Source organism: Littorina saxatilis, linkage group LG9 (genome assembly GCF_037325665.1).
Source record: "Littorina saxatilis isolate snail1 linkage group LG9, US_GU_Lsax_2.0, whole genome shotgun sequence".
NCBI classification, from domain to species: Eukaryota; Metazoa; Mollusca; class Gastropoda; order Littorinimorpha; family Littorinidae; genus Littorina; species Littorina saxatilis.
This window is the reverse complement of record NC_090253.1, coordinates 56,265,936-56,289,349: the sequence shown is the minus strand read 5'-3', so window position 1 is coordinate 56,289,349 and position 23,414 is coordinate 56,265,936. Positions and strand designations below refer to the sequence as shown.

At 41.0% G+C, this 23,414-nt stretch overlaps 1 protein-coding gene across 1 annotated transcript; it reads right to left on the bottom strand.

Annotated features, from left to right (window-relative positions):
- Window positions 1–882: 882 nt before the first annotated feature.
- LOC138976531 (hemagglutinin/amebocyte aggregation factor-like) lies at window positions 883–23,146 on the bottom strand. The gene is made up of 6 exons (XM_070349389.1): window positions 23,100–23,146; window positions 21,164–21,273; window positions 20,410–20,638; window positions 7,726–7,857; window positions 2,338–2,461; window positions 883–1,509 (listed from the first exon to the last, which is right to left on the bottom strand). Exons 2-6 carry the CDS (start codon window positions 21,164–21,166, stop codon window positions 1,470–1,472), a joined length of 528 nt encoding a protein of 175 aa, XP_070205490.1. The 5' UTR covers window positions 21,167–21,273; window positions 23,100–23,146; the 3' UTR covers window positions 883–1,469.
- Between the last annotated feature and the right edge of the window lie 268 nt (window positions 23,147–23,414).

The following is a 23,414-nucleotide window of genomic DNA, read 5'->3' as shown; positions in this document are numbered from 1 at the left end:
CTGAAATTTCATCCGTAACACTGATGACCAATTTAATTTCCTTTGTTGGATCAATAAAATGTTATGAGTTATGAGTTATGTTTACTTGAAAAACGTGCTCAGAATCAAAGAAATAGGTCGAGAATAATGTTTGCATGCTTTGCGGAGACGAGCGTGACCCGTCTCGGTCTTCGGGGAAGTTTAGCCGAGACTATCTGAATGTAGTCTCGACGATGACTGGTTAATGGTGTTGATCGATTAGTTTGATACCTACAGATTGACTAAATGTTTTTACATCGCTTCACGAGACTTGTTTTTATCTAGTGCCGCTGAGGCTACCAGTGTCCAGCATACTAGACAGTCACCACGCTGGGTAAGTGCAATTTGTTGGCTGGATTTTGAATGATGGCCGCATTTCAAGACTTCCTATTCGCGTCAACTTGAGATTCCGTTGTTTATGCACTTTTCCTCGGTTTATTTTTATATCTCTATGAACGAACAAGTACCAGAAACAATCATGCGCATACTTCTGTCGGTGTCATTAAAAATAATTCGTTTTTACATTTAGTCAACATGTGACTATCCAGGAATCGAGATGCGGGTAGTAATGTTTGTGTGTGAGTGTGAGTGTGTATGTGTGTGTGTGTGTGTGTTTGTGTGTGTGTATGTGTGTGTGTGTGTGTGTGTGTGTGTGTGTGTGTGTTTGTGTGTGTGTGTACAATGCCACCAGGTTTGAGCTAAGTTACAGACTGGCATACCTAATATTGTTCATGCGTCAGTATTAAGCTTAAAGCAGCTTCCTAACTTACACCCACACTTACACACACGCATACACACACACGTACTCGGCAGCCTCTCCGCTCGGTCGACAGCAATAACAATACATGTTGAAAAGTTCGTGTGTATCTTTTTCAAAGGTTTATTCGTTGCCCTCGTCACGAAAAAGAGCATCGAGCGGTAGCTTACATTGGCAAGGGTGAAAACTCTCCTGACATTCCCAAGTGAGTATTTGTGAAGGGAATTACTTTGAATGAAATTCAAAATATTGAAACGAAAATTATCATATATTTTTTTAAATTAAGAAAGGTTTTAACCACAAAATAAGGTTAAAACACTGAGAACACCGAAATTTTAAAAAGTGAAACAACAAACGCAAGACATTTGTGGTAAGAGAGATTTGAGGGCGATGCAATTTTCACGGGACCGATTAACAGAAGTTATAGTTGCAAAAGGAAATATCTGAATGGTAGCAACGACCTTTTTCTCCAGATTATGAAAATGTTATGCAGACATGTCAGGCCTGAACCCTTCACAAACAGTCTTCTGGGACCATTATACCCTTCCCCCGATGGGAGGGGGGGGCCGAGAGAGAGAGAGAGAGAGAGAGAGAGAGAGAGAGAGAGAGAGAGAGAGAGAGAGAAAGAGAGAGCTCTGGTCACTGCTCCGATTGGCAATGACTGCAACCTCTGATTAAAACTGAAGGAAGCATGTTACGCCATTTTACAGATTATGAACTTGAACCTGCGATCTCTGAAAGAGAAGAAATAATACAATGTTACATGTACGCCTACCTGCTCTACGCCGTCAATTCTAAACGTAAAGCAGTCCACATTACGTTAAGAAAATACAAACAAACACACATACACGATTAGTCATTGGATTCAAGAGAAATTTCAGTTATTACACGTACAGTATCCAGCTAAAGAAACGAACCACCTTAGCGCCAGTTGTTGCAATTGTATTGGGTCACAGATTACATCTTAAAAAGAAAACAACTTCGTGCAGGACATGATTGTGTTATCGGGTGTGTTTTTTGAAGTATGGATGTTTGAATGGTTTGCATTATGACAAATTGAGTATAATCAGGCACTTGGCTTTAATGTGCAGTCTAGCAAGCATAAAATTCTTTTTTTCAACCGCGTCTTAACAATACAATGCATATTTTCAGACTAAATAAAGACAATCAAGAAAAGAATGGAATAATCTGTCTGCTGATATTATCATCCTCGTTGCTGAAAGATAATTAATACAATTACAAAACTTAACACATGTGATCCTGATTATGTAAAGACAGTGCTTTTTAGAACTGATTTTTACAAAAGGATATAATGATGATATTTCCATGAAACGTAACGTTATCGACTTCAGAATCAATGTCTGTAGTAAATGCGTTAGAAGGAAAACGCTATTGCAGGTTAATAGGTTTGTTTATTTGTTAAATGTGTTTGTTTTGATAGCCTGCTGGCTTGTCGCATTCATGGTATTTGAAGCAATCGCCTACTTGACTGTGCACATGTAATGTAATTCAATCCTCTCCAACAAGACGCTATTGGTGTATATCTACTTCCATACACTTACTCGTTCCGGTTGCTGTGATAGCTTTTCATTCCTGCAAGGACGCGATTATAAGGCACACTGAAATGGTAGGTTTCGTCATAGTTGTTCACATAACCCGTTGTATAGCAGCCGGTGGTATAGTGCCCTGAAGAATCACAGACAAACAAGAGCAGATATGGTCGATTATTAAAATACATACGAAGAGACAAACAGAGCCCTTCAAAACTCGTTTCTGAGTACTGAACACGACGTCCAACAACAGTAGGGGTTCCTAATATGGACCAACTCCTTTTCTAACAAACTATTGGTGCTAGAGCGCTCAGAACAATTTCACTCGCCACATTTGCCCTCTTTGGATATAACTTGCACATGTCAAAACAGTTGCTGACACACAAAACCGTTAGGCTTTCTTAATTAAGAAAAATGTATATATTTCTGGCATCATGGACTCCAAATTTCCATTGCAATAATCGTAAACGCTCTTATTCCGTGCAAAATCGTGCCAAATTCAAATAATTTTTATTGAGTTCAACGTCATATTTATTTTTCCAAAAGCGTGCAGCACAAGGTACCGTACTCTTCGCCGTCACTAGCAAGTGGCGAAAGTTGTGTGGCGCGACCGCTTGTTTGGTCGTCGCTGGCTCTTTGTCCGTCTGTCCGTTGGTCCGCCCGTTGGTCCTCCGACACCATTACCCATCTACATAACTTGTGAAATCATGATTTTTATTTCACACTTTGTAAATGTATTGATACACTTAAAAGGAACATATACCTATAGCAAACATATCTAAAGCATTCCGGGTCAAGGTCACTACTCAAGATCACAGGTCAAGGTCACTCCTCTTTTCTTGTACACTTCAGACGACGCCTGGATTTTTCAAAAAAATATTGCATTCAAACGTGCCGGGCAAACAAGTACACACCCTCAGAAAGATAAATGGCTCCTGATTCTGATTCGAAACCGTCATTCACACGGTTTTCTTTTGAGCTGTCATTATTTTGACGTTCTACGATGTCTTCCCGCCTGGCAATTTTATATATAACTACCGTTATACACTCACGTCAAAAAAATGAGTATGTACATATGACAAGATCCTAAATGTGAACCACACTATTCCACTTTATTTTCGTCGGTGTTAGTCGAGAATAACAGGGCGGAAGAACACGTTAATTCTAAATCTGTACATAACCAAACTCAAACATTGTTAACATCTTCCTCCGTGAACCTTAAGGAAAAGACTATCTCATTTTCTGCATCGCTTATGTAGCCAAAAGATTGTGGTGAACCGAACGATGGACTTAGTAGTGCTGAAACAACTTTTTCTTTTGTAAATGACATTTTCTTTCAGCACTGCGAACACTCGCAGATTTACTTTTCTGTGCACTCCACTTCGCTCTACACTACTGTTTTTGTTGGCGGTTGCGATCTTTCGGATCTGACTCACGATATTCATTTTTATATCCCTCAATGAAACCGTTCATTACATCAACAAACATGCCATCATTTAACAAATTATCATTACATTTTTTTTTAAAGGACCACGCTTTATACGTGTAGTATAATATTTCATACCAACCATTCTGTGGTCACTTCGTGCAATTGAATATATGTGACCCTCCACCACGGAATGAGTCGCATGTCACCTTTGCATGATTTTCATATCTTTACATTTTCCTAAAGAGGTTTTTATGCTCTATCCAGTGGTGAAAACCGTTTTAGAAAAGAGCGAAAACTGTTTGAGTTGTAAGCCTGTGACTAAGGTGACCCTCACACTGTTACCAGACACTCCCCGGTGTCATATTAAGCCAAGCACAGAACCGCGCAAAGTGACATGCGACTCATTTCGTGGTGCAGGGTCACATATCTGACAATCAAAAGCATTCTCATACACTACAGCATTTACAAAAATATAATCAAGTCTCCTGGCGACTAATGGAAATGTCCTGTTCCATGAATACTCTTTTTCTTCTGCATGGGTAAGTCACCACACATCGTTTATTTCACTTTCTATCATCATATAATTTAAACAAACATCTTTGACATTATGCTTCTCCCCACTAATGATATCGAATTCATTATCAAGCACACAATTAAAATCACTACAGACAATCTTGCGTTCACAGTCGTTGTCGCTCACACGCTTTTTCACTATCTCGAAAAACGTTTGTTTTTCCGCCGAATCATTTAGCGCATACGCGTTTACCAAATATAGCTTGCTTTCTTTTAGCCGTACTTCACATCATCCGGAAATTGTTTGTTTAAAAGAATGATTTGCCCATGCTGTGCTTACTTCCAGGCGTTGCAAACATCTTGCGACCCCGTTCTTTCTCCCAGCACTCAATATCATCCTCAGTTATATAAGTCTCTTGAACGCAAATAACATCTCATTTAATTTTTCTCATATACTGGATACCGCGTCAACAAGAGTAGTTCCTTATTTAGATTTTTAAACACTCAACTGTTTCGCCAAAAAACTGCAATCCGTCAGTCAATTTTCAATGATATTTCATTTTATAAACAGATCATACGCAAACAAATACACACATCCCATCAATTTAAAGAACATGAAGCGGTTTCATAGACTGTTTGCCCCAGAAAACCGAACTTCATACAGTATTTAACGTCTGAACACGGGGGCAAGAAAATGTCCTTAGCAATACCAAAACATGAAAAGAACACACAAGTATCTGCATTTACCGCCACAGCATAAAAACAACATAACTGTGTACTTGATTTTATTCCAAAACCAATTTTACATACATGGAGTGTTAACAGAATTGAATGATTTTCACTGAATTATACACACGCGCATTAATCACTCGCTGCGCAGGTAGACTGGGGAGGGGGGGGGGGGGCGAGGCTCAGTCGGTAGGAGCGCTGGCTTCAAACACCAGTTGTCGCTATCGGCGTGGGTTAATTTGATCCCCACGTTCGGCGAGGGATTAATTTCCCAGAGTCAACTTTGTGCAGACTCTCCTCGGTGTCCGAACACCCACGTGTGCACGCATGCGCACGATAAAGAACCCAAGTTCACAGCGAAAGTCTAAGGGCTTGGAAACACGAATGCATCATTCAAGAAAAAGCAAAAATAAAATATGGGTAGAGCCGTACTGTATGGCAGCTAGCTTTCTCACTGAGAAAGCAGCCCACATTTCCGTGAGGGTAACCTCAAAGGACTATAAAAAATCTTATCTTATCTTATCTTTAAGCTTTCTTATCACTCTGGTAGAGTGATTAAGATTCGATCAAACTTTATAACAAAAATACTTCTTTTTTTTCTTTCAAAACTGAAGAAAGAAGGAATAAAGTGGTTACAAGCCGAGTCTCAGTGAATATAAACAAGTCGCGTAAGGCGAAATAACAACATTTAGTCAAGCTGTCGAACTCACAGAATGAAACTGAACGCACTGCTTTTTTCACCAAGACCACATACTCGTAGTTTCGTCAGTCCACCGCTCGTGGCAAAGGCAGTGAAATCGACAAGCCATGCAGAATAGTGCAGTAGTGGTCGCGCTGAGCAGGATAACACGCTTTTCTGTATGTCTATTCTTTTTAGCTTACTGAGTTTGTTTTTAATCCAAACATATATCTATATGTTTTTGGAATCAGGGACCGACAAGGAATAAGATGAAATTGTTTTTAAATCGATTTCGGAAAATTAATTTTAATCATAATTTTCATATTTTTAATTTTCAGAGCTTGTTTGTAATCCAAATATAACATATGTATATGTTTTTGGAATCAGAAAATGACAAAGAATAAGATGAAATTATTTTTGGATCGTTTAAAAAAAAATATTTTAATTACAAGTTTCCGAATTTTAATGACCAAACTCATTAATTAGTTTTTAAGCCACCAAGCTGAAATGCAATACCAAAGTCCGGCCTTCGTCGAAGATTGCTTTGCCAAAATTTCAATCAATTTGATTGAAAAATGAGGGTGTGACAGTGCCGCCTCAACTTTTACAAAAAGCCGGATATGACGTCATCAAAGGTATTTATCGAAAAAATGAAAAAAACGTCTGGGGATATCATTCCCAGGAACTCTCATGTAAAATTCATAAAGATCGGTCCAGTAGTTTAGTCTGAATCGCTCTACACACACACACGCACAGACAGACAGACACACAGACACACACACACACACACACACACACACACACACACACACACACACACACACACATACACCACGACCCTCGTCTCGATTCCCCCTCTATGTTAAAACATTTAGTCAAAACTTGACTAAATGTAAAAATAATGGTCGAAGTTTGCGCATCATGAAAAATGCGGCAGCGCTGAAAGTCCACAACATGGGACACTGGCTAGTACTTTTCATAATTAACTATAGTCAGAGAGCAAATTTTACTCGCCAAACCAACCATTTGTTTCAGTAACTTGTTCAGTGGTTGTCGCATTTGGCGAGTAGATTAACATTTTTCTACTCGCCATTCACATGTTTCTACTCGCCATGGCGAGTTAAATACTCGCCACTTTCATGTCTGTCCGGTTCGACCATTATTTTTAACATTGACAGAGACTCGGCATGTAATCTCTAAATATTGCAATTTTGATAAACACGCAGGGAAAAGCGGGGGATGTGATTGGATAGTCTCACACAGCCCTTTTTCGATCATTTGGCCATACTTCGCAGGAGGTTGCTCAAAATCCAGTTCATATGGATAACAACATTGCCCACACGTGATTTCTGTTCAACACGAACAGACGGTCTTTCCACGGATATCATTCATGGAATTCGTCCTGCAAATCCTTGTCAACGCCAAACATGATTATACAATTCTTATTTCAGACGAAACATGACATTGTAATACAATTTATGCCATTGAACACATCAAAATATCTGAGTTGACAAAGTGTCGAGCGCAATAAGAGAGGTCATCGCATTGCTTAGTCTGTGAGACGCGCGCGTGGGTTTTTACCTGATTAAAAAAGGACTTTCAGCCAGTCAAATGGACAACCAAATCACAGAAAGATGCAGCTGTTTGGTCTTCCTCATCGTCACTTAGGTATGGTTATTTTTAAACAGGCAAAAAAACTCAAACTTGACGGCGAATGGCGGTAGCTGCGTCGTTCGGCCGCCACTGAGATGACAGAGACGTGTGTATGCGCAATAAGCTAGCATGCGCTCGCATATTTCGTCTGCTCTCGTTAAAAACCTGTTGCGTTTTTACAAGAACAAGTATAGTATGCCGAGTCGAAGACGAGGCGTATTATACTTGTTCGAGTCAAACTATCCGACCATATCGCTATGCTGAAAACACAATAGCTGTTACTAACCTGCATTAGTCAAGATACTTGCGGTAACATAACAGTATATTATTAGCTGCGCCGTTTGCAAAATTCTAGCAGTAAATACAACACAAATGATGGTCTTGATTGCAATTATACCTGACAAATTGCAGCAATACAGACGGTAGCGTCTGTCTTCGTGGTGGTTGTTGTGGTAGCTGGTCATACCACCGACATAGCCTCCGCCAGGACACTGATAGTCAACGACTGCATTCCAAGAGTTTAGACTGGCTGCAACCAAAGCATGATCCAAATAGAGTCCTTCCTGAGTAGCAATCAATACAATTATTAGGTACCTTCCTTCATGTTCTGTACTTTTTGTAATGAGGCCGTCACACGGCTGTGATTCGATCGTCACAATCCGTTGCATGTGAGGCAATCACCGATTGTCTTGTACAAGCAACCGGTCACACCGTTGAAATGTATTGCACCCAGGCAGACGCTTTTTTTTCGCGAAACAGGTTTTAATCCGCTCTGACAATGCTAAATCATCTCTCTCACCCTTTATAAAAAAAAAAAACATATTTCACCATAAGCCCTGACGGGAAAGTTATAACTGTTCTTCCGAAAATTATTGAAACGATGCTGTCGACCATTTTTTTCTAGTCACGGTGGGAATGAGGCAACGGAACGTTCTTTTAGTTCTGACTTGCGATTATATCACAGAGAGCAGGTTTTATCGTCCGGAGCAACGACAACACCGTCTGACCGTGACAGTTTTAGGAATATGCCATTGTGTGACTGCGGCTTGAACCACGACAGACTTGTATTTATGTAAGCAGGTTTATCCTACATACGCGAGAGAGACAACCCATGATATAACAATATTGTTCAATTCACACGTTAGTATATCATGTAAATGAGGTCGTGTCTAACTAGCCTTGGCAGGGACCTGATTTCCCACTGCTCATGATGCCAAAGTCATCGAGACAAACGTCATTCTAGAAACACTTTTCCCCTTGCTGTTTTCCCTGGAAGAACAAACACGTCACGCTATACTTTCTAGAGAGACGTCTCTTTGCTTTGACGTCAAAGATTGCACGAGGCTTTGGAAGAGATCGAGGTTACATCAGAAGCGTCTTCAATTTGGACGCGTCTACTCCGGGATGTTTGGATCAGAAAAAGGCACGCAAGTACAGTATATCGGATAAACAGAATACTACATGGTTTGCTCTGTCGTACAAGATTCACACTCGTTGCTTTTTATATTTAGTCAAGTTTTGACTAAATATTTTAACATCGAGGGGGAATCGAAACGAGGGTCGTGGTGTATGTGCGTGTGTGTGTGCGTGCGTGCGTGTGTGTGTGTGTGTAGAGCGATTCAGACTAAACTACTGGACCGATCTTTATGAAATTTGACATGAGAGTTTCTGGGTATGAAATCCCCGAACATTTTTTTTATTTTTTTGATAAATGTCTTTGATGACGTCATATCCGGCTTTTTTAAATATTGAAAACCTCGCTTTTGCTCGCATTTTAATATTTGAATAAGCAACTCCTGTAAATCTGGTACGATATAGCAAGCCATATACGTATAGTTTTCTCTATGTACTCTGCCGGCGCGCATATTTGTTGACAGGTTTGAATATAGAGAATATTACATGGCTTGCTGTGTCGTACCAGATTTACACAAGTTGCTTTTTTAAATATTGAACTGCGAGCGAAAGCGAGTTTTTCAATATTTAAAAAAGCAACGAATGTAAATCTGGTACGACACAGCAAGCCATGTAGTTTTCTGTTTATCCTACATACTGTATTTACATACCTTCAGCACAAAACATCCCGTCGACGCATACAAATTGAAGACGCTTCTAATGGAACCTCGATATCTTACAAAGTCTCCTGCAATCTTTGACGTCCAAGCAAAGTAACGTCACTCTCGAAAGTATAGCGTGACATGTTAGTTCTGACATTTCTTTCAGGGGAAACATCAAAGGCAAAAGTGTTTCCACAATGACGTTTGTCTCGGTGACTCTGGCATCATTCGCAATGGATAAACAGGTCCCTGCCAGACTACTTTTACTTGACCTCATTCACATGAACTGTGATGAACGATATTGTTATGTCATGGGTGGTATCTCACACGTGTGTGGGATAAGAATTGAAAAGCACGTCCAAATCGCGCGTACGGTGTTTGTAGACAAATTATGTACTATGCAGCAAAAGAAAATAGAGTTTATTTTCAAGCATCAATTTTAAGTCAAAGCAAAACATCTCGAAATACGCTCTTGCGTAAAAATAAAGCAACCCTGATGTTAGATATGAAACGATTTATTAATTAAGTTATGAGATCAAATTAAACTGCTATAAACACTTAATTTGTGTTTAAATGTTGACGACTAGACCTGACATTAAAGTGTTTAATTATTACCCCCCAAAAATGTATCCACAATGCGGACCTTCTGGAACAACAAAAAAGGTTGATAAAAACAGGACACAGATTCCAAACGGCGAGGCGCGACTCATCATTTTTAGCTGAGCCTAAAGAATACTCATCTGTCTTTCATTCTGGTGTTAAAAGTGTCTTGTTGTCAATGCTTTGCTTACTTTCTACAATCGATGTTAATTAGCAGTTACCGATGACCGGTTGGCCTAGTGGTAAGGCGTCCGCCCCGTGATCGGGAGGTCGTGGGTTCGAACCCCGGCCGGGTCATACCTAAGACTTTAACATTGGCAATCTAGTGGCTGCTCCGCCTGGCGTCTGGCATTATGGGGTTAGTGCTAGGACTGGTTGGTCCGGTGTCAGAATAATGTGACTGGGTAAGACATGAAGCCTGTGCTGCGACTTCTGTCTTGTGTGTGGCGCACGTTATATGTCAAAGCAGCACCGCCCTGATATGGCCCTTCGTGGTCGGCTGGGCGTTAAGCAAACAAACAAACAAACAAAATTAGCAGTTATAATATCACTTAAACTGATCGCAAGTCTGCACTGTAGTCACCCGAGGTTTTTACTCTCATATTTTCCCCATTCCTCTTAGACAGCAATGGAACGCATGACTGGTCTGTTTGGAACTGGTTGTCATTCCTTGTGGTTATTCTGATGCATACCCTATGTGGTGCATGATAACGTTCAGATCTAGATATAAGTCTCCTTGCTTGTGCACGACGAGGTTCTAAACTTCGCCAAAACATCATTGCAACAAATGTCGCACCCAAAATAAACCATGACTCCCTGTGTCATTTAATTCAAACTGTCTATGCCAGTTAAAGCCGACTAACTGGTTCACCTTTCGGATTAAAGATTTATTTAACAGGGATCACGTGACCACCGGTCAAATAAGGGTACCCTCAAAATCGATCGGACAAAAACGAAAGGACCAATTAAGGTGAAGATAAACTAAGCAGTTACGTGTCAACAGTCACAGTTATCTATTGCTTCGTGCGTCTTTGTTTCTTGACCAGTGCTCTTGATTGTGGTACCGTTGTGTTCCTAAGACTCTGCACTTTCTTTTGATATAAAGCTCACTGTGTATAACTGGATCAAGCACGTGATAGTCGCTAATGAATAAAGTTGTTCATGATAAAGGTATATACTGGGACTAATTGGAACCTGGCAGTGAGATGGATATCCTGGCAACAAAGTTGGTGTACATCCTTATGTACTCGTGTATGTATGTTTGGTTTTGATTATCTGATAGAGGAAGTACATATTTGGGAAAATGTGAAATGCAAATGGCGACCATAATTAATATTTTGCTGATATCTACTTCCTCTAGCAGACAATGCGTCAATTTTGAGGGGCATCATGACAAAAATCACTGAATGTGAGCAACGACTTAGTTGATTGCTTTTACACTTTCAGAATATTTTGCCAACATAACAGAGGTACTTCGTTCTGTTGTATGCAATGATCCGGAGAAAAAAACTTTTTAAACTCGGCATAGAATTGTTCACTTGTGTCCACAAAATTTAGGACTTCGCATGTCTACAGACAAATGATTGATACAGGTACTGCCAAAGTTTCTTTTGCGTATAAGCACTGACGCAAATGTTCTAGGACTGTAAACACGCTTTATATTTTAAGGTTGATTACTGTGCCACAGCAATGCCCAGCCAAGCGTGACCGCAGCATGTTTTGAGAGGCACGCAGCGATAACCGCTGTCAGTGCGAAACAGCGTGAACGTTTCATTTTGTCTCATGTGTTTGCATGACTAGCAAATTTACGCTAGTGGTTACACGCAAATGAAAGTTTGGCATTGTCTTTACCAATCATGTGTCTGTAGACATGGGAATTCCGGACCTTTTTGGACACAAATGAACACTCCTATGACAGATTTAAAAAGTTGTTTTCCGGAACATTGCGTTACATCTGCACAAATACCTGTAACAATCACACATTTTACTCGAAGTACCTCTGGTATGTTGGCAAAATATTCGGGACATTTCAAAGCAATCCACTAAGTCATTGCTGAAATACAGCACTTTTTGTCATTATACCCCTCAAAATTGATGCAAAAATCCCGTTTTTCACCGCTCATGCGAGCGACACCTGCATCAGTAGGAATAACATAGCACACGCAATATGCAAGCTATTTCAATAGCTCGGGAGGCATATCGACTTTTGTTTCATATTTTATTGACCGCGGCCTTCGACCTTGGTCAATAAATATGAAACAAAAGACGATATGATCCCCCTCGGACCGACAAAAAAGCTGGTCTGTCAACAACCCATCAAACATCTTATAATGTTTTGGGTAGATTATTACTTTGACTTTCTTCGTGTATGCAAACGTTGAAAAGTTTTGCCTATTGTGATTTATTGTCGATGTTTAATTTGTCCCTTCCGTTTTTGTCTGGTCTATTATGAGGGTACCGTTATTTGAGCGGTTGCCACGTGATGCCTGTGAAAGAAATCTTTACTCCAAAAGGTGATCCATATAGTCAAGTGAACGGCCTTAACTAGAGAGTTTGAATTAAATGACATGTGAATGCATGCTTTAATTTGGGTGCAAAATATTTTACAATAAGCTTTTGGCAATGTTTACTTAAAAGCCGAAACAACTGCTGCATGATCATTCTTCACATCGTAATCTACCAGTGCTTGGCAGAGTAGTTTTTCTAAATAGGCATGATGATGTCACGCGGAACTTAATCCCGACACTTGGTGACATTAATGTGGCAAGCAAGAGCCTCCAAAGTAGACTTTCAGGTGCAAGTTAAGCGTCCTCCCACACTGTTCGTATTTGTGTGTGTGTCGGCTTTGCACACTTCGGGGGTATTGACGGTTTCGGGGTTTCGGTATTGACGCGATCTCGTTTCCGACTCATTTCCTCTTTGTTTTTCATTAGACCTGTCATTTTGCTTGCTCGGCTTTGTTAAATGTTTGCATTTCTTTGTTAAATGTTTGCGGAACCTGCAAAATAACGTTAACTATATTTACACCGACACCAGAAGCGGTTACAAAAGCAAAACGGTCTATAACTGCCTGTGACATGCAGTTCCCACCATCGGCCACCTCGACTCTTCGATTGTTACTATGTAGTGCCATGTCTGACACTTTTAGCATGTGATAAACCACTGAAACATAAACTTGTTTTCAAAGTGACAGCCTCGGAGAAACTAAGTTGTGCTCACGTCACGTTTGGCACATGAAGACAGTCAACATCAACTCACAGGAAGCTCAATAAGCACGCTTTGGGTAAGTACCATCAATAAAGCTCAATAATTAAGAAGAAACATTAAGTGAAATGTTAAATAAGAGATTGCTTAATTTTAAACTTCAGTTTATTTTAATGATACCAACAGTTAGTCACAGAAGTTGTTCAACATGCTGTATTAAAATACCGTGTGTTTTCTTGTAAATAAAAACAACAACACAGTAGGCAAATACTCCATACCCTGCAATGAGAACACACATCTTAAACGGCTGACCGTTGGCAGTCTCAGACTATACAAAAACTGTGGGGTATGTGTAGTCATATTCTCGCAAACGTTAGCACAGTTGAGTGTCTGTTTAAAATCCTACAAAAGAACAAAAACAATGGAAGTAGTTTCATTTGCTACCGAATTGATTCCTTGCATTATCAATCAATCAATCAATATGAGGCTTATATCGCGCGTATTCCGTGGGTACAGTTCTAAGCGCAGGGATTTTTTTTTCAATTTTTATTCAAGGCGCAGGGATTTATTTATGCCGTGTGAGATGGAATTTTTTTTTACACAATACATCACGCATTCACATCGGCCAGCAGATCGCAGCCATTTCGGCACATATCCTACTTTTCACGGCCTATTATTCCAAGTCACACGGGTATTTTGGTGGACATTTTTATCTATGCCTATACAATTTTGCCAGGAAGGACCCTTTTGTCAATCGTGGGATCTTTAACGTGCACACCCCAATGTAGTGCACGAATGTACACAAAGGGACCTCGGTTTTTCGTCTCATCCGAAAGACTAGCACTTGAACCCACCACCTAGGTTAGGAAAGGGGGGAGAAAATAGCGGCCTGACCCAGGGTCGAACACGCAACCTCTCGATTCCGAGCGCAAGTGCGTTACCACTCGGCCACCCAGTGCGTTACCACCTCGGCCAACACTTCTTTATTAACTCTCGGTAGTGCGAGACTTTCAAGAAAAGTAACTAATTACATCACAGGCTTACAACAGCATGCTGCATCCACTAACCCGAAACGGATTTAAATCGGACCACACTTGTTTTAACTTGCACCTCAAGTGTTATTTAACATTGCCGGTCTGAGTAAAAATGATACGTTTTATGATTTTATCAGTGAACGTTCTTGAGAAAGAATAAAGTCAACGCTAACATGCGTAGTCAAACCAAACCTATGTGACCATGTGAACAAACGGTACCCTTGTGCTATAGTGGGTGGATTTTTGTTGTTGACATCACAGTACCCCTAAGCTATCGTGGATTCAACTATTGTGACATCACAGTACCCCAAAGCTATCGTTGATTTACTACTGCGGTGTTTGTGTTACGTTCACTCACAATGAATCCCAAGGCTTGTTAACTGGAACATATGTTTATTTTAACTCTTGAAGCTTTTAACAACATGAACTATAACTCCAGAACTGAACAAGAAGATGGCGACTGCCCACAGTGGTGCGCGATCACGTGACCCTTACTTTCGCGCCATATGACAACCACAGGACGTCATCACAAAATGACGTAATATCGTAACATCTCCCTTCCTTTGAGATTGGTTATTAAAATGGACATTTCCAACTTTTTAAAATTTACTGAAACAAAATTAGGGAGATGCAAACAAAATGTCTTCACGAGCGTTTCTGGAATGTCTTGTTAACTCGAACTGATATGTTTACTACTTTCATCCATTGTCAATTCTCTCACTCATTCTCACTAACTTTGTAAACATTGTTAAACCAAAGAGCTCAGCGAGCACATATCAAGAAGAAAAACAGCTTGCTGACAGATTTGACCATTACGAATCAAAGCTTTCTAGTAACTTGAAGATTATGCAAAACGATTTATATCAATTTTAAAATTGGAAAACAAACTTTGATTCGCAAAAGACATATATCTTCTAGCACACTAATTAAATCAACACTTAACCGATTTCACTTCTTGTGAACATTTCCTATTTCAAGCTCTCATGACCATGATCTACACCGAACTTGTTTCATGCTCTTTGCACAATAGCCTACAACAAGTTCTCATGATCAATCTACACCGAGCTTGTCATGTGTATGCATATCACGAAATAACAGCTTTTAAGCTTTTGAAACTCAACTTGCAAACTTGAATTTAGCCCGTATCTTCTCTGAAACGAAGAGGCTTACTGGCTGTGTACCCGTGCGATGCTCTAGTCTCGTATGGAATGGTATTGGGAGACGACCCCGTGATGTTCCGTGAATCGATGTCCTGTGAATCATGAGAATCCGTGATGTCGGGAACAGCTGCTGGAGTACCGCCGGAATCGCTAATCCTGCGGGGCGTCGGCAGTTGTTGCAGATGTTTCCGGTTGCGTCTGAATACCCCGGATGGAGAGTTGACCAGATATGTGCGGTTTACCGGATCTGTGGCAACCACTGTCCCTTTCATGTCCCAAGTGTGCTCTCCGTCCGTCTTCATCAGGACCGGGTCACCTGGTTTCAGCGGTGCAAGGGGAACAACCCCGTGTCTCCGGTCGTATTGCTGTTTGTACTTATGTTTGTAGTCTGCATCTGCTTCTCTGAACATACCATCGTTCACAGCCACCGGTCGCAGGTTCTCTGGTAGTACTGGCAGCTTTGTTTTCAACTGCCTTCCCATGAGTGCTTGTGCTGGGCTCACACCCGTACTAGAGTGTGCAGTAGCTCGGTAGTTGAGTGGAGCAACATCCAGTGATTCTTGCTGAAGAATCTTCTTTGCGATTTTCACACCGCTCTCTGCTTCACCGTTCGCTTGTGGAAACGCTGGACTACTAGTTTGATGCTTAAAGTCAAACTCTTGTGCGAATTCTCGGAATTCTTTGCACTGGAATTGCGGTCCATTGTCTGAAATGATCATGTCCGGTATGCCGTGTGTGGAAAACAGCCGACGGAACCGTTTGATGGTTGCTGCTGCGGTGGTCGAGAAAAGTTGCTGTATTTCCAACCATCGACTGTAATAGTCGATTACAATGAGATACTCTTTTCCTTCGAATGTGCAAAGGTCTGCTCCCAACTTTTGCCACGGACGTTCCGGCAAGATTGATGGACGTAGAGGCTCACTCCTCTGTGACGGTCTATTTTCTCTGCATATTCCGCAAGAGTCCACAAGCTGTTTCAAGTCCAAGCTCAGTCCCGGCCACCACACAGTAGCTTGTGCGTTTTGTCTGCATTTGTGAAGTCCCTGGTGTGTTTCATGCAGTTGTTTCAACACCTCTTTCCGTTGACTCTCAGGAACGACAATTCTGCCGTTGTAGACCAACAAGCCATTTACAAGCGATAGTTCACCCTGCGCTTGTCTGTATCCCTGGAGCTTGGTAGGCGTTGAGTAAGGCCAACCTTTCAGCACGTATCCGATGACTTTCTGAAGCTCTGGATCATGTACAGTGGCTGCTCTGAGTTTTCCTAGTCGATTTTCAGTGACTGGCCAACTCGATTCGATCGCGTCAACGTAAGCAGTCACAGCTTCGGCGTCTTTCTCGTCGTCGGCGGTGTGGGGAATTGGACTCCTGCTGAGTGCATCCGAAATGATGATCTCTTTCCCGGGTATGTGCACAACAGCTGCGTTGAATCGCATCATGCGGATCAAAAGTCTCTGACAACGTATCGGAGCTTTATCAATGTCCTTGTTTTTCATCAGTGGCACAAGAGGTTTATGATCTGTCTGTAGCTCAAACTGACTCAGTCCAATCAAGTATTTCGCAAACTTCTCACACGCCCACACAGACGCTGAGCATTCTTTCTCGATCTGAGCGTATCGACGTTCCGCGTCGGTGAGTGTTCTGGAAGCATAAGCAATTGGAAGGAGCTGATCTCCGTTCCACTGCATGAGAATGGCTCCGAGACCATAACTACTGCTATCAGCGCTCACAACTGTCTTTCTCTCTGGACTGTAAAATCCCAAGGCTTGCGCTGAAGATATTTTCTTCTTCACTGCGTCAAACGCCTGTTGCTGATTTTCTCCCCAATGCCATTCAGTGTTGCCTTTCATCAGATCTGTAAGAGGTTTCATGAGCGTTGCCAGCCCTGACACAAATTTGGACAGATAGTTCAGCATACCACACACTGTGCGTAGTTCAGTCACTGATGACGGTGCGGGCATTTCAGTGATTGCCTTCACTTTCTCTGGATCTGGACGAAGACCTGACGCGCTGATAATGTGCCCAAAGCACTTCACCTCCTTCTTCTTGAAGAAACATTTGGACTTGTTCAGTTTCAAGCCGGATTCCTTTATCCGCTCAAGAACTGCGTTCAGCCTTTTGTCGTGTTCTTTCTCAGTCTTCCCGAACACGATTGTGTCGTCCATGATCGTGCTGCAGCCTTCTAGACCTTCAAGCGTCTCTTTCATCTTTTCTTGGAACACTTCCGGTCCAAGACTGATGCCCATTGGAACACGCTCAAAACAGAATCTCCCGAGAGGCGTCATAAACGTTGTCATGGTCATGCTGTCTTTGTGTAGAGGAATTTGGAAAAATCCAGAGGAAGCGTCTAGTGTCGAAAACACAGTGGCACCTGCCATCTTTGGCGCTATGTCATCCAAGTTGGGAATCATGCAGTTTGGTCGTGTGACAGCCATATTGAGAAATTTGAAATCCACTGTGACACGAATTTTTCCGTTGGGCTTCACGACAGGAACCATGGGGGCGCACCACTCGGTTGGTTCTTTAACCTCACGAATGATGCCTGCTGCCTTCATTCGTTCCAACTCGTCCTTCACCTTCTTCTGGATGGGAAAAGGAACTCGGCGTGCAGTTGTCACACAGTACGGAGTAGCGTTCTCTCGTAGTCTGATTTGCACTGGTTCTGTTTTCAAGAGTCCCGTAGCGCCGAACACGTTTTCGTACACTTCATCCACACGTTTGATCAGTCCCATTTTCACAGCGGCGTTCCTACTCAGTAGGTTGCTTCCACTTCGGTTTCAAACAACGATAACTCGGAACTTGTACGACTTTTCTTTGTAGGAAATCTTTGCAAAGAACTCTCCTCTTGTCATCAACTTGCCAGCTGGAGACGTAAGATGAACGTTCGTATGGCGAAGTTGTGGCTTGACTTTCATTTTCTCAAAACTCTTCTCCTTCATGATGGTGATGTCAGCACCAGAGTCAATCTTGAACTTGATGTCTGTTCCTTTGATCTTCAAATCAACCATCCAAGCTTCTGTGTCATCTTCAATTTCAGCTGAATCTAGCGAGAATTCTTCTTCCTCTGACTCGGTCAAAACTGTTTCTTGTACAGACCTGCACTTATTCGCATAGTGTCCTTTTTTCATGCATTTTCTGCAAATTCGCCCTCTTGCTGGACATTCCGATTCTCGTCCGTGTTGTCTACCACACCTGTCGCATTCAGAAAAGTTCCGTTTGTCTCTTTCCTGACGAAATCTGCCTCGCCCACGGCTGCTTGATGACGCGTTCTTTTGATCGGAGTGGCGACTTCGCTCGTCCCGATTTCCTGCGTATGACGTATAACGCGTGGTTGACGTCATGTCCTCGTCTCGGTTCTGTCTGTGAGGCCTAGATCTAAATTCATCTTTCGCTTCATCAGACGATGCATTGAAGCCTTGCTGCTTCATCTGTTCTTTGATCTGCTCATGCTGTCTTGCTACCTCTATGGCTTTGCTAAGAGTGAGATCATGAGTTAACTGAAGTTTTTCTTTCAGTCTAACGTCTTTGAGTCCGACCACAAAACGATCCCGAAGTTGGCCATCTATGTCTGTGTACTGGCAATGTGCTACCAAAGATCTCAAAGAACGATAAAATTCTTCAACAGTTTCTGTTTCTTTCTGCTTTCTTTCTTGGAATTGCGTGCGTTCATGAATTATGTTTCTCTTTACAATGAAGTAGGCATCAAACTTACTGATCAACGTCTCGAAGTCAGTGTCCACTTCTTGTTCTTCCCTGGCATCCGTTCCTTCCCCAACAGTGTGAACTCGAAATTCCAGGTTCTGCAGAATCTTCTCGGATTCGCGACCCATCACGTACAACAAAGTGTCCCGTTGAGTTTCACCACTTTTTTGATTTAGTTCTGATGCACTTCTGAAGCGCTTGAACTCCTGAATCCACTGGGGCCATTCCTCAGGTTTGAAAGAGAACTTCTCCGGCGGTTGCAATGTCGACATTCTTCTTCTTTTGTCACTTTTAGTTTACTTCTGGTTTACTTCTGACACCATGTTTGTGTTACGTTCACTCACAATGAATCCCAAGGCTTGTTAACTGGAACATATGTTTATTTTAACTCTTGAAGCTTTTAACAACATGAACTATAACTCCAGAACTGAACAAGAAGATGGCGACTGCCCACAGTGGTGCGCGATCACGTGACCCTTACTTTCGCGCCATATGACAACCACAGGACGTCATCACAAAATGACGTAATATCGTAACATGCGGAATAGCCGATTCTGTTATTTGCATAGGTAAAATTGCTGCCTGTTTGTATTTGACACCCCTTCAGGCCGAATTCATTTTCATAGCGCTGTGTTCGGTGTTGCGTGATGTGTCTGTCACAAGCAGAAGATGGAAACTCAGATGTGAGCGTTGTCTTGCGGAGTGGGCGGAATGTGCGACGGGGTTTCGTTAGTTTGGGTTTGTTAGATTGGGTTCGTTAGATTGGGTTTTTTTAAATTGTTTTTAGGTGGGTTTTTTTAGACTTTAATTTTTAAATTAGAGTTTCATGGGTCTCTTGCTTTTTTTAGACTATAGTTCTAGAGTGGGGATCTAGAGTATAGTTCTAGAGTATAGTCCTGGAGTATAGTTCTAGAGTGAGGATTTAGAGTATAGTTCTGGAGTATAGTTCTAGAGTGGGGATCTAGATTATAGTTCTGGAGTATAGTTTTAGAGTGGGGATTTAGAGTATAGTTCTGGAGTATAGTTCTAGAGTGGGGATCTAGAGTATAGTTCTGGAGTATAGTTTTAGAGTATAGTTTTGAAGTGGGGATCTAGATTATTGTTTTGGTTTGCTCTAGTTTTAGAGAGTAGAATATTTTGAAGTTTTTATTGAATGTAAACCCCCGTTTCCCACACATTTCCCATCACCATCATTTGGAAATTAAAGAACTTATTAATTTAACCTGTGTCAGCTTGTTTTGATTGTTTGAGTTTTGAGAGAAGAGGGGCACACGGTTACACCTGTTACACACATACACACACAATATAGTTTAACTCAAATACTTACACGTCCAGGCACAGGTTGTTGTCCCCCCACTCACTGGAAGGCTTCGGCAGCTCATTCTGAACCGCCTGTCCTCATGATGGTTGTTGTGCTGGCTATCGATATTGGACAGAAATGATCCACACAAGCAAGTATGTCGGGCCTGTTGATTCCAATCGTTTACCCAGCCACTACAATCGACAGGAGCAAAGAGCAGGCATGATGTCGCCAGCAGAAACCAAGTCATCATTGCCTGTTGGAAGAAAGATTGTTGACTAATCAGTGCCCATCGCTGATTCTTACAACCTTGTTTAAATGTTATTTTGTATGTGCATATTTTGGAGTATAATGATGTTGAATCTATTGAATCCGTTAAATTAAATATGTATCTCGTTAGGCGCGAAATAAATGTTGCTTCTGAGTAATCGTTTAAATTCATGTTTTTTTGCGATTTGTCAATATTGATCAGAAATTTAAGCTGTATTCTTTTTTTAATCTTACTAAAAAAAAAGATAGTACATTCATTTGCATTAGGATTCGTGATGAAAATACGACAGAAAAAAGGAAACGATCAAATGTTTCTAAAAACTAATCCTTTGAGTATCGCTGCTGAAAAATTTTATCCGGCAGTATTATATAGTTTTGTTTAAATTGAAGTTCAATCTTGGTCAGACCACTGCTGAAACTACATAGTAGCAGTTGTGGCAGTGGCACTAGCACTAGCAAGTTGTTGTTCACGTTATTGTTGTCGTTACTTATTCACGCATTTTTTACTCACCATTTTTGTTCAATGGGAAACGCGTTGGCTCTTGGTGGCCCGGTTGAACGTCTGGTAGCAAGCGTTCTTTTATTTAATGAATCACGAGAGCAACAGAGCCGAATTCTCACCTGCAAGCCCAAATCCGTTTTATGAAGATCACAAACGTTCAATTTCAAATCAAATAAGGAATTCGGAAATACTTTCTTTATTGAGTAGGGCAGTCTGACGGGGGAGAGACTTACAGAGACCCCCTCAGTGTCACACTTATTAAAAAAGTCGCAAGAGATCACTAGTAAGACATTGGTATGCTCCCATTTGAACTTGCAAGGTAATCCACTGGGAATTGACGCCCGACCATACTAAAGCCCGGCGGAGCTAACCAATGTAATTTCAATTCAATCTTTCATCGGACACTTTTCTGTACACTTTCACAAATCATACGATTGTGTAAAGCCGAGCGGTCTTAGCCTCACATTAACTCAAACTATCTGTGTCTGTGTCTTAGATGTTATTTGTGTTTGAAAGGCATTTGTCAGGATGGCAATCACACACAAGACGAACAGACAAACAGACTATGAACTCAACAAGAATCAGGTGAAGTTCCAAATTGTATTGAATCGAATAAAACAATCATAAAAACAACTCAATAGAATGCATGGGTTCTTTGCAGAAAATATATCTGTACATTGGTTCACATATCACTATCAGTCTTTCCGATACCAGTCTGACACCATTTTGTCATTCCGAGAGTGAGACGAGAATCCCACTTCTGTAATTTTCCTACTCCCTATTAAATATTCTAAGTCCTAATTCACTGAAAATTAAAATATTTTGGGCATGACCCGTAGGTACCCTTTAACAAAATACGCTACTGAAAACAAAAATCTAAGTCCTAAAATGACTGAAAATTTGGGCAGGGGTTCGGGGCCTGGGAAAGATTAAGGTACGACGCTCGAACACTGCCTTTTGGGTCTCTTTATGGTAACCAACTTGGAGCTTACAACTGTATACTTGATTACGAAGCCCACAGCCCATCGCAAGACAAGTATCGCTTCAGCCTAAGTGAGAATCAAAACTCTTGAGGACAATTTAGAGCTTACAACTGCATACCTGAATACGAAGCTGGGACCCGCCCACAGCCCATCGCAAGACAAGTATCGCTTCAGCCTAAATTAAGAGTTGAGACTCTCTGGGACTGCGGAACGTTTTTTTTTTTAATATCCCTGTTAGTTCAGTCCACAGGGCGGAGTCTGGTATAACACTTTGACCCTTAAGTCTGTTAGTTTGCCAAGACTCTGTCGAAATTAGCGTTTTGTTGACCCTGAATCTCAAACAGGGGAGACGTGGGTTTCGGGTATTATCAGTACCTATTAGTATTATTAAAACCACGATATTGTACAACTAACAAGGCTAATTCCTACGTCACAGCGAAAGAACCAATATATGCATAACATTATTGGTACATATGTTTTGTTAAAAAATGTGATTTTTGAGAGTTATATACAGTTTTTCAAAATGTTATGACAAAGTTAAGGACGGGCGATTAACAAATGTATAATTGTACATATACAAACTGGATCATACAAGCCCTTGTGTATAGTTTATTTTGCCAATTTGACAGCCTCTAATAGAAGCATGTGTGAGTTAGAATGTTAAGAACAACGGCAATCTTGTTTTTCCCTTGTTAACTCTAAAGTGAAAGAATGCCATGTGTTTCGTCATTTAGAATTTCTAAGTGTAGGGTGTATAATTCTAACACCTAAAATCTAAGAAGCAAGGCTCCAGCATTAAAATCATGAATGTTTGTCTTATTTTTAAATAGTATACCAGTGTTTTGTTCAAAACCATGCAGTTTCTCTCTTATCCAGAGGCATACCCCGTTAACGATAACCAATACCCTTGTTAGAAAGACATCGATATAGGCAATTACGAATAGTGAGAAGCGTATACTTACCAACTCCGGTTGTCCAGAAGAAACTTTCACATAATTCTAAGCAAGCTGCTTGACATTTTATAGGCCATTATCTTATTAATCATTTTCCCCTTATATCACTGAAACTGTTTTTTTCAAAGAAACCCATTCCCTTGTAGTTGCGTCAACAATGAGATTACTTTGTGTACAGGTGTTTGTTCAGAAATTTTTTCGCACTTGTCTTTGTTTGTTCTTTATGAACCTACCGTTAGAACCGTTTAATATATTTGTATTTGAGCAATGTGTCCTCAGCTTATTTACTCATATATCAAGGGTTGTTTTTCTCTGTCAAAGAAA

What these genes read in the sequence shown, in the direction of transcription:
- LOC138976531 (XM_070349389.1), bottom strand. An exon ending in GTATTGCTGCAATTTGTCAG is followed by an intron (nt 2,462 to 7,725) that starts GTATAATTGCAA and finishes GTGATTCTTCAG; the next exon opens with GGCACTATACCACCGGCTGC. An exon ending in TATCACAGCAACCGGAACGA is followed by an intron (nt 1,510 to 2,337) that starts GTAAGTGTATGG and finishes CTTCTCTTTCAG; the next exon opens with AGATCGCAGGTTCAAGTTCA.